At 40.6% G+C, this 15069-nt stretch overlaps 1 protein-coding gene across 1 annotated transcript in view; it reads left to right on the top strand.

The window, feature by feature from the left end:
- PIK3CB (phosphatidylinositol-4,5-bisphosphate 3-kinase catalytic subunit beta) overlaps positions 1-15069 on the top strand; it is a 98043-nt gene that overhangs the window by 34787 nt on the left and 48187 nt on the right. The window contains exons 5-8 of the mRNA XM_080934886.1: positions 7508-7731; positions 9347-9526; positions 12590-12760; positions 14053-14130. Coding sequence (XP_080791012.1) covers positions 7508-7731; positions 9347-9526; positions 12590-12760; positions 14053-14130 — 653 coding nt within the window. The remainder of the gene's footprint in view (positions 1-7507; positions 7732-9346; positions 9527-12589; positions 12761-14052; positions 14131-15069) is intronic.

Raw genomic sequence — 15069 nt, 5'->3', positions numbered from 1 at the left:
GCTGCCTCTGCACCCACGGGCTTGCATTTCATGTACTTTTCTTTACTAATGGCTTATTTTTATTTTACACAAGTTTTTTTTTTTTTTTTGAGAAACAGGTAATTTGAGAAAATTGCCAGTACATGTCTTATATAATGGCCCAGATGGGTTTCTGTCTCACTGTGTAGAGAAGCTGAGGTCTTGGAATGGCTATCCACTGAGTGTGATCATGTGCTTATTTAATGTAGCACTCTGTGAGCTAGCCAGACTGGTCAACATAGCAAGTTACAGGGCAGCCAGGAATAAATAGTGTGACAGATTAAAATGGCTATCCTCCTGCCTCGGCCTCATGGGTGCAGATATTGGAGGCCTGCTCTACTTTTCTTGGCTGAGAAACCTTTTTGTAATAGATGATTTTTATTTTTTTTTATGAACTACCTATAAACACCTAATATGAGCTTATTTTATATATAACTGTTTACCACTTAAGACTATAAGTTGATTAATGTTTCTATAAATTAACTCATGTCCTTGGCAAATTTTTGCTCTTTTACTGAAGTTAATTTTAATTAGAAGTTTCTATCAAATAAAGATATATCCATAATTTCTTAAATTATTTCTAGGGGCTGAAGATGTCTCTCAGTTGGTAGAATGCTTGCCTAGGATTTGTGAATCCCTGAGCTCCATCCAAGTAAACAAATATGGGCATGGTGATGCATGCTGGAGGGGTCAGGAGTTCAAAGTCATCCTCAGCTACATGGAGGCTCCCAAGGGCTACACAAGACCCTGTCAAAAAAAAAAAAAAAAAAAAAAAAAAAGAAAAGAAAAGAATTTCTGGAGAAAATTAAGGACACGGAGGAATTAATTTTCTCTTACTGTAGAAATCTTAGCAGACAAGATTTAATGTCTGTCATCATCTTGCTTTAGAGAAAGTGCTAATCCGACTTAGGAACTACAAGGGTTACTAAGGATAGGGCTTTGAAGATTAATCCCAAATCAGAAAGTCTCTGGAGCCTTTAGGATTTGATTGACTAACTGCTTTAGTGAGATTTATTGCAGTAGCATAATAAAGTGCCACCTCCTTTACGGTAGCTTTTTTTGTGGGGGTAAGGTGCTCACCTACTACCCCAATTTTTCATTAAATTTATTTATCTATTTGGGTTTGGATGTTTGCCTAACTCTCCCTGTCTCCCTCCCTCCCTCTTCCTCCCTCCCTCCCTCCCTCCCTCCCTCCCTCCCTCCCTCTCTCTCTCTCTCTCTCTCTCTCTCTCTCTCTTTGTGTGTATAAGTCATAGAACAAGGTTATTGCTGGTTTCCCACCAAGTATATTCTGGGCATTGAACTCTGGTCTTCAGGTTTGGTGGTCAGGTACTAAGCCATCCTGTAGGCCCAAATTTAGATTACTCTTAATCTCAGGTATGGATTAACTAGCCACCACTAACTGTCCTAAGCTCGGTTAGTTTAGCAAATAACAATATAGGAGATACCAGCATTTCACAGGATATACTTGGGCTAAAACATGTCTTCAGGATTTATCTGTGGTGTGATTAAGCAGTGCTGTCTTTTCGTCTTGCAGCCTTTACCTACCCAGACAGCACCAGGTTATAGAGCAATAGACATTCGTGTAGTATCTTGACTTACTGCATCTGTGGTTTGTGTAATGTGCTCTGCAAGTTGACCAAGATATAAACAATGTTTATAGCACAAACTAAGCAGTTTATATGCTCAGCTCTTTATGAATATTATTTCTTAGGCAATCTGGCTATTTTTTAAGATCACACACTGAACATTTTTATGGATAAGTCTGTTTCAGAGTGTGTCCTCACTGTTCATACCTAAAGAGTCGGTGTCTGCAGTTGCTGCTCTGTCCATAGTGACTGTATCCAGGGCTGGGTGAGGTCATGCCTCCTGAGAAAACAATAAACAATTACTTCAGTTTAACTTCAGGAACAAGGTTGCTCCCTCCTCTGTCCAAAGAAAACAATAGAACTTTTACAGCAGAAAGGCCCTGTGCAGGCTAAAAATACTATTTCCTCCAGGATGGTATGCTTGATATTTCTTTACTGTTTATTCTAAATAGTTATTTACCTAGTTGGTCTTTGTGCTCTAACTGCTCTCTCCGGTGAAAGGGCATGCTCCCATGCCTTGCTTTCTACAGCACCCAGTAAAGCAGACTCACGGCAGACAGCTTATCAGCAGTCTCATCTTCGTAGACTGTTGAGTTGGGTCTGGTTTTGGAAATTTGTAATCCCGCTGATTCAGAGGCCAGGGAAGGAAGATCTCAAGTGGAAGCCTCCAAGGCAGTTTTGCATTCTGGTGCAGAGGAAGCGCTTTAGAAGAAAGCTGTGAGTGTCTTTGGTAGAACACTGGCTTGATGTCCCAGGCCCTGAGTTCAATCCCCAGCCCCACTGCCACTCAGGTCTCCTCCCCCACCAGGTCTGCGTTTTGTTCTGTTTGAGACTAGGTTAAGTATTTTACCCAAGCTGGTTTCCAACTCTTGGCCTGGTCTCCCATGGCTATACTCAGTAGTGCTGGAGGAGACGGTCACTGACCAGATTGCCTGACTGTCTGTAGGAGTATAGTAATATTTTTAGTGTGATCATTGTGTTTTCTTGTGCCTTTTATATTTGCCTATATGTCATGCACTGTTTTCTGTCATTTTCCTAAGAGAAAGGATATGGAAAATTAGGTTTAAATTTACTTAAGTTATTAATGACATCTGACCCATGTTAGTATTAGTCCTAGGAATCATCCCAAACCCTCATGAATGCTATGCAAGCTCATTGTCACTGAGACACTCTCCAGTTCCAAATTTTTATAATTTTTAAAGGTTTTTAAATTATTTTATTTTTAATAATTTTAAATTATTTTATTTATATTTTTTAAAAAAGAGATTTTTATTTTATGGATGTGAGTACACCATCTTAGAAGAGGGCATCAGATCCCATTACAGATGGTTGTGAGCCACCATGTGGTTGCTGGGAATTGAACTCAGGATCTCTGGAAGAACAGTCAGCGCTTCTAACTGCTGGGCCATCTCTCCAGCCCAGTTTATTTTACTGAAAATATATTTTTAATATAACTAGTTCTTCCCGACCTCCCTTCCCATCTGGAGTCACCTTTTTCTGTCTAGTTTGACAACAAACAGGGATCTAAAGGATAATAATAAGATATAAGATAAAACAAACAGGGAAAAGCCAAGAAACTCATTTGTACACTTGTACCCACGGGAGCCCCGTAATACACACAAAAGACCTTTGAAGACTTTTGAAGGCCCTGACACATTTTGAGACAAAGAACTTCCAAAGATAAGATGCCATTGACTTCCATTGACTTTGTTTTTTCATTAGCCATTTACTGCTGGATATGAAGCCTACCATTAAGAGTAGTTTGTTAGTCTGGAGAGATGGCTCAGTGGTTAAGACCACTGACAGCCGCTCCACCAGAGGTCCTGAGTTCAATTCTCAGCAACCACATGGTGGCTCACAACCATCTATTATGGGATCTGATGCCCACTTCTGGCATGTCTGAAGACAGTGACAGTGTACTCATACATATAAAATAAATACGTCTTTTAAAAAGAAAGTAGTTTCCCATTAAGACTGTCTTGTAGAAAACATTTTTCATTTGCAATTGGTTATCAGCTGGAGACAGTTCAGGGTTAGGGATGGGGTATTTGTCCACTTTCAGCTGTAGGATCCTGTCTGGTGCAGACCGTGCAGGCACTGTGCGTGCTGCCTCAGTCTCTTGAGTTCATGTGTGCTTTGGAAAGCCTTGTTTCCTTGGTGTCTTCCATCCCCTCTGGCTCTTACACATTTTTCACCAGGTTTTTCCTGAGTCCTGAGGTGAGGGATTTTATAGAGACATACTGTTTAGGGGTGAGTGCTTCAAGTCTTTTTCTCTGCATACTCTCAGGACCCTGTATTTGTTCCTGTCTGCTGCAGGACTTTGTAGGTACATGTTTTTAGTCACCCAAGCAGTGTTGGGTGTGGGGTCCATCTGCTTTGCAGGCAGGATGCCATTATAGACTGTCAGGTTTGTAGCTGGCATTAACTTTTCTTCTTTGGTAGCATGCAGAGTGATTTCTGGTACAGGTCTTACTGTGCCACTCAGGCTGACCTGGAATTAGCTCATGTAGACCTTGCTGATCTTAAATTTGAGAGCTTACTGCTTTAATTTTCTGAATTCCTCAGATTACAGACATTTGCCACACTGCCTGGCTGCTCTTCCCTGATTTACTACATCATCATCATTGTCATAACAATACTAACTTTTTCCCAAGGATAAGAATTTCTCTGTTTCCTTCTGGCTGGCTGAGCTCACTGTGTAGACAGGCTCGTCTTGAACTCACAGAGCCCCACATGCTTTTGCTTCACAAGTATGCCACCACACTTAACCCTAGCCCTTAAATTCTAAAAAATGAAACTTCTGTTGTTGTTCTGTAAGTGTGAATTTGTGCACGGACATTGCACATACAGAGTCGACAAACCTTGAAACATTCTCTCCCTTCTCTCAGTTCCAGGCGTAGAATGTCCACCTGTGCAGCAAGCACTTACCACTGAGACACCTCACTTACTCCAAAATTTAATCAAAATTGCATTTATTTATGTGTGTGCTTGTTGGTGCACACGTGGAGGTCAGAGGGCAAATTGTCAGGAGTCCATTCTCTCCTTCCTCCATGAGTTCCAGGAATCAACTTTAACTGTCAGCCTTGGCATCTTTACTTAAGTATCTTTTACTGAGCCATCTTGCTGGCCCCCAAACTTCATTTTAAAAAGATTTTTTCAGTGGTCCTCAAAATTCGTGAAGCATTACTTTATATAAAGAATATACACAGCCCAGGTGTGGCCTTTAATCCCAGCACTGGTGGGCAGAAGCATCAAAGATCTTTGTGAGTTTGAGGCCAGCCAGGTCTAAGTAGCAAGTTCCAGGACAGCCATCACTACATAGAGAGACCCCATTCCAACAAACAAAACAATAGCAACAACAAATCATGGAGCAAATGTTGTAATCTCAGAGATTTGTCTCTACTTGGGAGGCAGAGACAAGAGGATTTTGGAGGCTGTTGGCTACCCACTCTAGCCTAATAAATGACCTTCAGATCAGTGAGAGATCCTCTCTCAATAGAAGGTGCTGCTGAGAACAGTGTATGAAATTGTCTGTTGGTCCCAACCTGCATATAAATACACATATGTGCATAAACCCTCACATATGCATTAAAGAAGCAGTTAATACCAAATCAGCAGTGATTTTTCTACTTTGGTATATGTTGAATCTTTATACTTGGTATTGTAGCCATGATGTATGGGACTCTTGGTGGGAAATAATGGCTCAGTAGGCAGACACTAGAGTGCAGTGGCTACACTGCCAAGTCACAAAGGGCTGTGGTCAGAGTGTGCAGGGAAGTCCAGGGAAGCTGCTCGGGGAGTCTAATCCTGAACAGATGCTGATGAGGTGCAGGTGAAGGTGAGCAAAGGGGCATGGTTCACTTTGTGATGGACCATCAAGAATAACTTCAAAACCAATAGTTAACACTATTATCTTTTAGATCCTGTGAAATGTTTGGGCTTGAAAGACATGGAAGATACCAAATTTTGTACAATGCCTTAAATTCCATCTTTAATTTCGGGGAAGAGGGGGCACGGAAACAGACCCTGGATGTCAATCTGTGGGAAGGAGTCATTTTATCTTGGTTGAGCTGGAGATATTTTTTCCTGATAATTTAAAAGAATAGGAAAAGCTAAACATTCACAAAAAGAAAAGCTCTCCAAGGAGAACAATGACATTCGAGAGGCCCGTTTGCTGAAATCTGTGAACTGGGATACTACTGTCTCAGCTGAGAGCCAAGTCCTCTGGAGTTCACTTTAATCTGGGCTCTGTGAACATCCTCTTGGCCTAGACAGTGGCTTGGACTCTCATCCCATTTCTGTTCTCTGGGAAATTAAAAGAAGTTAACTTATGGGTATTTGGGTGTGTACGAGAATGCAGGTGCCAGTGGAGGCTACAAGAGGGCATCAGATTCTCTGGAGCTGGAGTTTCGGTTGGCTATGAGCACCATCCCCGCCCCTAAAGTAGTGCTGAGAGCAAACTTGGGCCTCTGCAAGAACAGCGTACACGTTTAGAAGCTAAGTCCCATTCAAGGAAATTTTCTGTTGAAAGAATTTAAATGAGAAGTAACATCAGATTTGCACTTAGAAATCTTGCACAGATATAAGATTAGAGATTAGGCTGCAAGGCCATCCACTGAGTGAAGACACTGGAGATTAAGTCTCACTACCTGAGGTTGATTCCCAGTACCTTCAAGGACTGACAGTCTTCTAGTGTGTGTGTGTGTGTGTGTGTGTGTGTGTGTGTGTGTGTGTGTGTGTGTGTGTGTGTGCACGTCTGTATGCGTCTGTACCCTTCCACCAAATCAATAAACATGTAACTTTAAAATAAAGTCTTCAAGTAAGGACTCTGTGGAAAATGTTGTAAAAATCACCTGAAGGAGCGAGGATGAGGAATAGCATTGGGTGGGTGGCTGCAGAAACAGGTAGACAATTTGAAGACATTGGGAAGGTATTTTAGAGCTGGTATAGTAGTGCATCCAGCAATCCAGCATGCAGACCAAAGCATGAAAACTACCTTAAATTTGAATTTGAGAGCAGCCTAGGCTGTGGTAAACCGTGTTTCAAGTATTCCACCATTCCCCCATGCCCCACACTGAGAGGTGGAGTGGACGTATTTAGGAGGTTGGTTTTGCTGTTGGATATTCATTTCTCTTTCCTCCCCTGTTAACCATTATCTGTGAATAGAAGAATGTTAACAGGGCACTCTAAGAAACTCCCATTGTAGGCAGCATGATTTTATTACCTACAGAATTCATGCTTACAAACCATGTAAAAGTTGCCTCCTTTCCCCAGTTCTTCATAACATTTTGTGTTGAATCATATTGATAGCTATCCCGGGGCATATGTGTCTGTTAATACATGCCTGCTGGGGGCCCAAATGTTTCTACTAAAATTATATAGGTCATCCACAGCTAATTTACAGCAATAGGGTGTTTGTTTTTTATAGGTTCAGGACTGTTCAGGAAAATCTATGGATCTTTTTATCATGTGGTTTTTAAATTGTGTATTATGAATTTTATTTCTTATTATTACATTTTTACTTTTGTGAGTGTAGTCTGCTTTCTCTGTAGCCATCACTGAAACTTGTAGTGGCTCTCCTCCCTCCACTCCCAAATTCTCCAAGTATTATAGGTGTGCACCTTCGTGCCCAGTATTGATTGTTGTAAGATTAATAACCCACCTATATTTCTACATAATGTTTTAAATTTGTGTGTTTCAGAGATCCAACAGCATGTATATTTTATATATGAGACCCATTTTATCTGTGTTAAGTTTGTCTTTCATGGTAGTTTCCTACTCAGTTTTATCTGGTTAGTAAAAGACAAATATCCAAGCTAGTTTGTATTGAAGATATTTTGTGTTTTTTTAAAATTGTTTTTAGCTACGAAAAATATAACATATTTACAAAATTTCTTTAGGTCTTCATGAATTTGATGCCTTGAAGGATCCTGAAGTGAATGAATTTAGAAGAAAAATGCGCAAATTCAGTGAGGACAAGATCCAGTCTCTGGTAGGGCTGTCTTGGATTGACTGGCTGAAGCACACGTATCCACCTGAGCACGAGCCGTCCGTCCTGGAGAACTTGGAAGATAAACTTTACGGCGGGAAGCTGGTTGTGGCTGTGCATTTTGAAAATAGCCAGGTAGTGTTTGGTGTTCTACTTATATTATCTTATACTGAGCCTCTGATTTTACCTGACTGCTGCTCCATTCTTAGAAGTGCTTCTTGCTTAGAGAGCACTACTATAAAATTTTTTTGCAGTCGATAGACTTAGTTGTAATTGTGTATGGTTGTCGACAGTGGTAGCCTTTGTACGAACATTTTTGACGTGTTACAGTAGTATAAAAATGAGTTGTCAAACCATACTTAATTGCCTTTTAAAGTTGTAAAGGAAACAGTGTTTTATTTTTACTTTTTGTATATGTATGAGTGTTTTGCCTGCATGTATGTGTGCTACTTGTATGCCTGGTGTCCACAGAGGCCACATGGCTTTGGATCCTTTAGAACTGCAGTTATAGACAGTTGTGAGCTGTCGTGTGAGTGCTGGGAGTGGGGGGGGGGTGGCTAGTTACATGATTTTTTTTTTCTTTCATTTTTTTTTTTAAACTTCCTTTCTAATTTTCTTTCTTTTGAGTCAGGTCTCATGAATGGCTTGTAACTTTTGCTCCTCCTGTCCCCTGTCCCCATTGTTGGCATTGCAGGTGCATATTCTAGCCTGGTTTATACAGCACTGGGCTTGGAATCCCTGGCATCACTCCTGCCAGGCAGACACTTGAACTGAGCCTCCATTGTTGTTTTAGTTGGTGTTCTTTGCTTGTGTAGCTCAGAAGTACACACAAGTTCAATCCCCAGCAGTTCTTTCTCCCCTAACCTCCGACAGTTGGTGAAATTGGACAGAAATCATCAATTGATAGGATAATCAGTAATAAGGTCTGGATCTTTTCTTACCACTTACCAACACATACTTTTTTGCCCATGCTGGGCATCAAAGCCTAGAGGGTGGCACAGCAATGCACACCTTTTATTCCAGAGTCAGAAGCAGGCAAATCTGAGTTCGAGACCACCCTAGACTGCAGAGTAAATACTAGGACAGTCAGGGCTACACAGAGAAACCCTGCCTCCAAAACTGAAAACAAAACAGACAAATGACATTAACGATAACAAACCAGGCCATCATGCTTGACCTATGGGCTGCTGCTGAGCTCTACCCCTAGCCCCAGGTTGTGTAATAATTGGATACTATCCATTGACCTCTTACTGAGAATAAACTTCAGCTGATTTTTGGTGTGGGTTTATTTGAAACAAACAAATGGTTATGATATTTAAACAGCATGTTTGCATAAAGAAACAATGTCATATGCATATCACATTTGTTTTACTTTCATAAAACTGAGTCTCCTCAAGTAATATCTTTTTAAATGACCAGTAAATATTCCTATTAACAAAGAGTCCAAACCAAAGAATAAACTTAGTATAGAGATTCAGAGTATTCAAGCTGGCCCCAAACTTCTGATCCTTCTGGCTCTACTGCCTAAATTCTGAAATTACAGGAGAATGCCACTATACCCACCAACTTTAGCTAAATATTAATTTTACCTTGGGAGCTGTGATATTCAGAATGCAATAACATTACTTCTAAATAATCAGAAAACAAATTATAAGTGTGTGCATGTTTAGCATATAGAACATCTGAGCACAGTTGTGTTTTGCAGGCTAATATAAAAATGTATCACAGTTTCTGCCTTCCCTCTCTTTAGGATGTGTTTAGTTTTCAAGTGTCTCCCAATTTAAATCCTATAAAAATAAATGAATTGGCAATCCAGAAACGCCTCACTATTCGTGGGAAGGAAGATGAAACTAGCCCCTGTGACTACGTGTTACAAGTCAGTGGGAGAGTGGAGTATGTGTTTGGTGATCATCCACTAATTCAGTTCCAGGTATGTATAGTGACTGACTTGTCACTACAACAGTGTCTATAGGTGCCTTTACCTTCCAGGTCTTTAAGGAAGTGCCTGTAGCTGACTGAACATTTGGAGCCTACAGAAAGCTTTACAGAATTATATAATAAACATCTATTACTGGACCCTGCTCCTAGGTGATCATTATTAAAGTTTTGGCAAGCTTTTTTTCTTCCCAGTTATGTTTGCTTTGGACAGTGATTGTGTGTGTGAATATGTGTCTGTATGTTTGCATTCTGCTGGTGGATTATTTCAGTGCTTAACATTGTTTTTCTGGAGCATGGGATTCCAACTGTGGTATCTATAGCTGCCTGTTAAGTTTTTACAAACATATGTAAGTGTTATATTCTGAGGGAAGTTTTAAAAAAAAACCTACTTGTTTAAATAGATTCGTGTAAGCATCTCAGAAAAAGTAAAGTTGTTGTTTTTTTTTTTTTTTTTTTTTTTTTTTTTTTTTTTTTTTGCAAGGTTGCTTAGCAGTAAAGGTGGTTGCTGAGCACTGCTGAAGAACTGAGGTTGAGCCTAGGAACTCCTGTAAAGGTGGATGGAGAAATCCGACCCCACAGAGTTGTCCTCTAACCTCCACAGCTCACACACATGCATTACACACACAATAGTAATACCTTTTAAAAAGAAAAAAAGATTTTTAGTTATTTGTTTCTTTTGTTGCTGCTGGGTATCGAACCCAGGGCCTTCTGTATTTTGAGTATGTGGTTTTCCACTGTCTAGTCCCCATTCATTGTTTGTCATATTTCTTATTCCTTTATTCTTTCTTATTATATCCACTTGTGGGAGGAGTATTGCAAGTATTAGATCTCAATTAGCCTTTGAGTATATTCTGTCTGCAGTGGTCAGTTAGTTGGTTCTATGGGTAAAAGGTGTGTGCTTCTAAACCTTATAACTTGAGTTTGTACAAGGCACTCCATCATTCCCGAGTCACTTTCTATGTTGTTTAATTTGTGTGTGAGAGATAGTCCTGGATGCACTGTGACTTCCTCTGTAGACCAGGCTGGTCTCAAACTCTCAAGAGATCTACCTGCCTAAGCCTCCTGAGCACTAGGACTAAGGTGTGTGCCACCGCACCTGGCTCGAAATTTCTTTACCAGAATGTTTGGGATTGTCATCAAGGAACTTAAAGATATGGTATTGATTTCGAAGCTGAAAGGTGGTTGTTATAGGAGCAGTAACTGAAAGGGGGTCAAGCTTCAGGTCAGTAGGACAGTCTAAAGTCTGGGCTTGCCTAGTTGGTTGGTTGGTTGGTTGGATTCTGTTCCATTTTGTGGTAGTGTTAGGGTTTGTGAGACTATGGTTTCACTTTAGCCCACAGGGATGTAATCCTGCTTCAGCCTTCAGCTGCTGAGCTACACGAGTGAGTTAGCTGTGGTGGGAAGGATGGAGGTGCCGTAGATTGAGTGATATGTGTGAAGAGAAAGCGTGAAGCCAGGGTGGCAGCATACCCATGGGCTCCTAGCAGTGGGGAGGCAGAGGCAGCAACCAGTCAAGGCTGTTTGCCACCTTGTTTCAGGTGACCAAAGAGAAAGTGGGTTGAGATTCAACTAACAGGTTATGGATTTTATACTGTCTGTTAAGGTTGTGTTGTGTCCTGTGGTTCAGGAGGGGCCTAGGACAGGACAGCTTATGTGCACAGCTCTGGGGTAGTCAGCCGTTGAACTCTGAGCAGGAAGAAGAAAGTAAAAGTGCAAGGTGAGCAACCGGGAAGCACTTTCTTCCTCATGCACGAGGTTTCCTCCATCAGGCTTGCACATAACAAGTTGGGTGATACTTTGGATCTATAGGAGACATTTATTTTTAGGAATTTATGGGATTTATACATAGATATTTGTAATCTTTGGCAATGGGAACAGTCACTGTCTGGTTTTTTTGTTTTTTTTTGTTTTGTTTTTTTTAATTTATCCTTTGTGGAGTCTCCTGGTTTTATGAAAATAAAACAGAACCTTAGGTTGAAAGACCAGAAGGTCTTTCCTTGGTAAACTGCTGGTAACGCTCACTTAGAATCCTTGCTGTAAAAGGCCCACATCAGGAATCTTCTGGAATGAACCACTTAGACCATTTCTGGCTGATTGGCCAAAGTGTGACTTGGGTATCAGACAAATGGATTTATATTTGGGTCTTAGAGATATGAGATGTGTAAGTTAACCCTTCTGATTTTCATGGCCACAAACTGTGAAATGGAACTTGGTCTCTTGAAGGCTGTTATTAAGAATAACCGTGATGTACGTGTCTTTCTCTGTTCTAGGTAATTAGGTGCTCAATTAACAGTGGCTATTTTATGTGGGGTTTTTGTTGTTGATGATTGTTTGCTTGCTTGTTTGATGCTAATAATTAGACTGGGTTTCTCGCACCTGCTAAGCAGATGACCTACCTCCAAACTTTATCCTTGGCCTGTAGTCTTCTGGACAGGGCCTCTTGCTCATACTGAGTTAACCTACTGTTCTCTTACACTGACCTCAAAGTTGTGGTCCCTTGGGTTTAGTTTCCGAACATTATACCACAAGGATGAATCACCATGCTCTGCTATGCTATGATTTTATAACATTTTCATTTATTTGTTTTGTATGCATTTGTGTGTACCAGAGTGTGCTTATGGAGGTTAGGAAACAACTGTTGGGAGTTGTCTCACTCCTACCACCATGTAGGTCAGGGCTAGACATGAGTCATCATGTTGGTGACTATTGACTTACCTGCTGAGCCATCTCACTGACTCCTGTGTTGTAATAGTTTTTAGATTATTTTTATGTAATGTGTATGGGAGTTTTGCCCATGTGTACGTATGTGCACCATGCATATGCAGTGCCCACAGAGGGTGGAAATAGTTGCAGGATTCCCTGGTGTAGTCAGCGACTGGGGGTCTCCAGCTTTCCTGTGTTGTGATCGTAAGTGATTATATTCCTGATACGAAGTTGAGTAACATATAGTATAGTTAATATACTGTACATTTAGTATAGTGTTGTTCTGATTAATTTTTTTGTCGATTTAAATGATGCCCGAAAATCTGTCCCCTCGTCTCTCTTGCTGCCGTAGTATATCCGGAACTGTGTGATGAATAGGACCCTGCCCCATTTCATCCTTGTGGAATGTTGTAAGATCAAGAAAATGTATGAACAAGAAATGATTGCCATAGAGGCTGCCATCAACCGAAACTCGTCCAGCCTTCCTCTCCCTTTACCACCAAAGAAAACACGAGTTATCTCTGTAAGTTTCTGTGTCAGCCTTTGGTAACCCCAAAGCCATGTGACTTTCAGTTTGTGTGCTAAGTCTCAGACCCATTTCCTTTGCTCACTTCTCCTTCTGTGAAAATCAACCTCTTTGTCAAAAGTTCACTGCCATTCACTTGAAAAGTAGCTTTCTTCTGCATGGTGCTTTTAGTGCCTCCTCACCAAATACTGTCAGATTAGACATTATACTTGACCAGCTTGAGACATAGGATACGGGATGTCTCAATAGGTAGTATATTTCTGTTGTTTCTTTTTCTCAGTTTTTGTTTGTAGCTCTGGTCCCCGACTTGAGGCTTAGAAATTCTCAGCTTTCTAAGTGCCACATATTTAATTTCTATCAGTTTAATCTGTTAGAACAGTTTGGGGGTGACTGTGTGGGTTCAAACCAGTGTTTCATTGTGGGTTTGGGCTGGCATGAACTTGTTTCGACTCAAGGTAATCATCCTGCCTCAGCTTTCTATGTTCTTGAATTAAACATAGTTTCCAACACATCCACCTTTTGCCCTCTGCCTGCCTCTCTCCCTTATTTCATTTCTTAGCATTAACAGACACAAAAAACAAGTGCCAGTCGTGTTTAATATGATATTTAAGATGTTTGGCAGGGGATGGAGCTCAAGATAGGGTTTCTTTGTGTGTTGCCGTAGCTATCCCAGAATGCACTTTGTTGTAGACCAGACTTTTCTAGAACTTAGAGCCACCTGCCTCTGCCTCTGGAGTTCTGGGATGAGAGGTGTGCACCATGTTTCCTGGAAATTTTTGTTCCAGGAAAAAATGTTCCTTAATTTTTAGATCAGACCTGTTTTCACAACTCTGTGCTCTTTGAGAGCTGAAAGACTGTCATGGCTAGTTAGGGTCACCATTGTGATACAACACCACAACCAAAGGTAACGTGAGGGCTTAGAAAGGGTTTATTTGGCTTACATATCCTGAGTCATAATTTGTTGGGGGAAGCCAAGGCAGGAACTCAAACCGTGCAGGAACCTGGTGGCAGGAGCTGATACGGTTCATGAAGGAATGTTTGTTCCTCATGGCTTGCTCAGTCTGCTTTCCTGTAGAACTCAGGGCCACCTGGACTGGGCCTTTCTACATCAATCTAGAGAAGGCATCACAGTCTTACTTATAGCCAGATCCTATGGAAACTTTTTCTCCACTAAGGTTTCTCCTCAGATGACTGCAGCTTTGGTCAGGTTGACATATGCCTAGCCACCCAACTGTCATGTCATATTCATGTATTTCACTAAAAGGCCTGTTTATTTTGTTCTTTTACAGCATGTCTGGGACAACAACAACCCTTTCCAAATTGTCTTGGTAAAAGGAAATAAGCTTAATACAGAAGAAACCGTGAAAGTGAGTACTTGCTAAGAGTTGAATGGTCTTGACCACTTATTTGTATAATTGATGAACTCTGTGGTATCATTCATAGAGTCTGGCAGCTTGTTGTAAAACTATTGAGTGTTCTGCCCCATTTTTTGTTTGTTTGTTTGTTTTTGTTTTGAGACAGAATTTCATATAATCCAGACTAGCCGTTTAGCTAAAGCTTGCCTTGAACTCCTTGATTTCTGCCTCTGCTAACCAAGTGCTGGGTTACTGTGCATGAACTACTATGCCTGACAACTTTTTACTTTTAAAGAATTATTTAATTAGAGATGTATTGGAAAGCCTAACATTATTTTTTTTTAGTGTATATCACAGAGGAAATTCTGCCTTTAGATCAGGAACTTGGACAGAAAGAAGTGTTTATATGTGAGAAGTAAAGTTTCTCTGTACAGCTTGCAGATAACACTTGAGCAGCTGGTATTAAAATGAGGGCTGTTGTCTTGTTCTCAGCTCAGCTTTCATTTTGAAACTGTATATTTATGGTTGATTTGCAGTTTGCCAATTTTTTTGCTTAAATGGTATCTTTTTCTTTTCCTTTTAGTTTAAAATTTTATTATTGTGTATTCTTTATTTCTCGTCTGTTCTGTTTTGTCTCTTTTTTTTAAAGACAGCTTCTCTATATAATCCTAGCTGTCCTGCTAGGATTTCTTTTCTTTTCTTCTTTCTTTGAAACAGGCTCTCATGTAGCTCAGGCTGGCCTAAAACTTATTCTTGCAAAAAAGATAGCCTTGGACTCCTAATCTGGTGCCTCCTGCCTGCCAAGCACTGGGATTATAGGCATATGCCCCCATACCTTGTTTTTATTATTTCTCCAATTTAAAAAGTATGTCACAGGGTAAAAGAGATGGCCCAGTGTCAATGAGCACTTACTGCTCTTGCAGAGGACCTGGATTCAGCAGTACCTGGCAC

The sequence above is a fragment of the Micromys minutus genome (assembly GCF_963924665.1).
Source record: "Micromys minutus genome assembly, chromosome: 21".
Taxonomy (NCBI): Eukaryota; Metazoa; Chordata; class Mammalia; order Rodentia; family Muridae; genus Micromys; species Micromys minutus.
The sequence above is the reverse complement of the archived record's forward strand: the minus strand, read 5'-3'. Positions and strand labels throughout refer to the sequence as shown.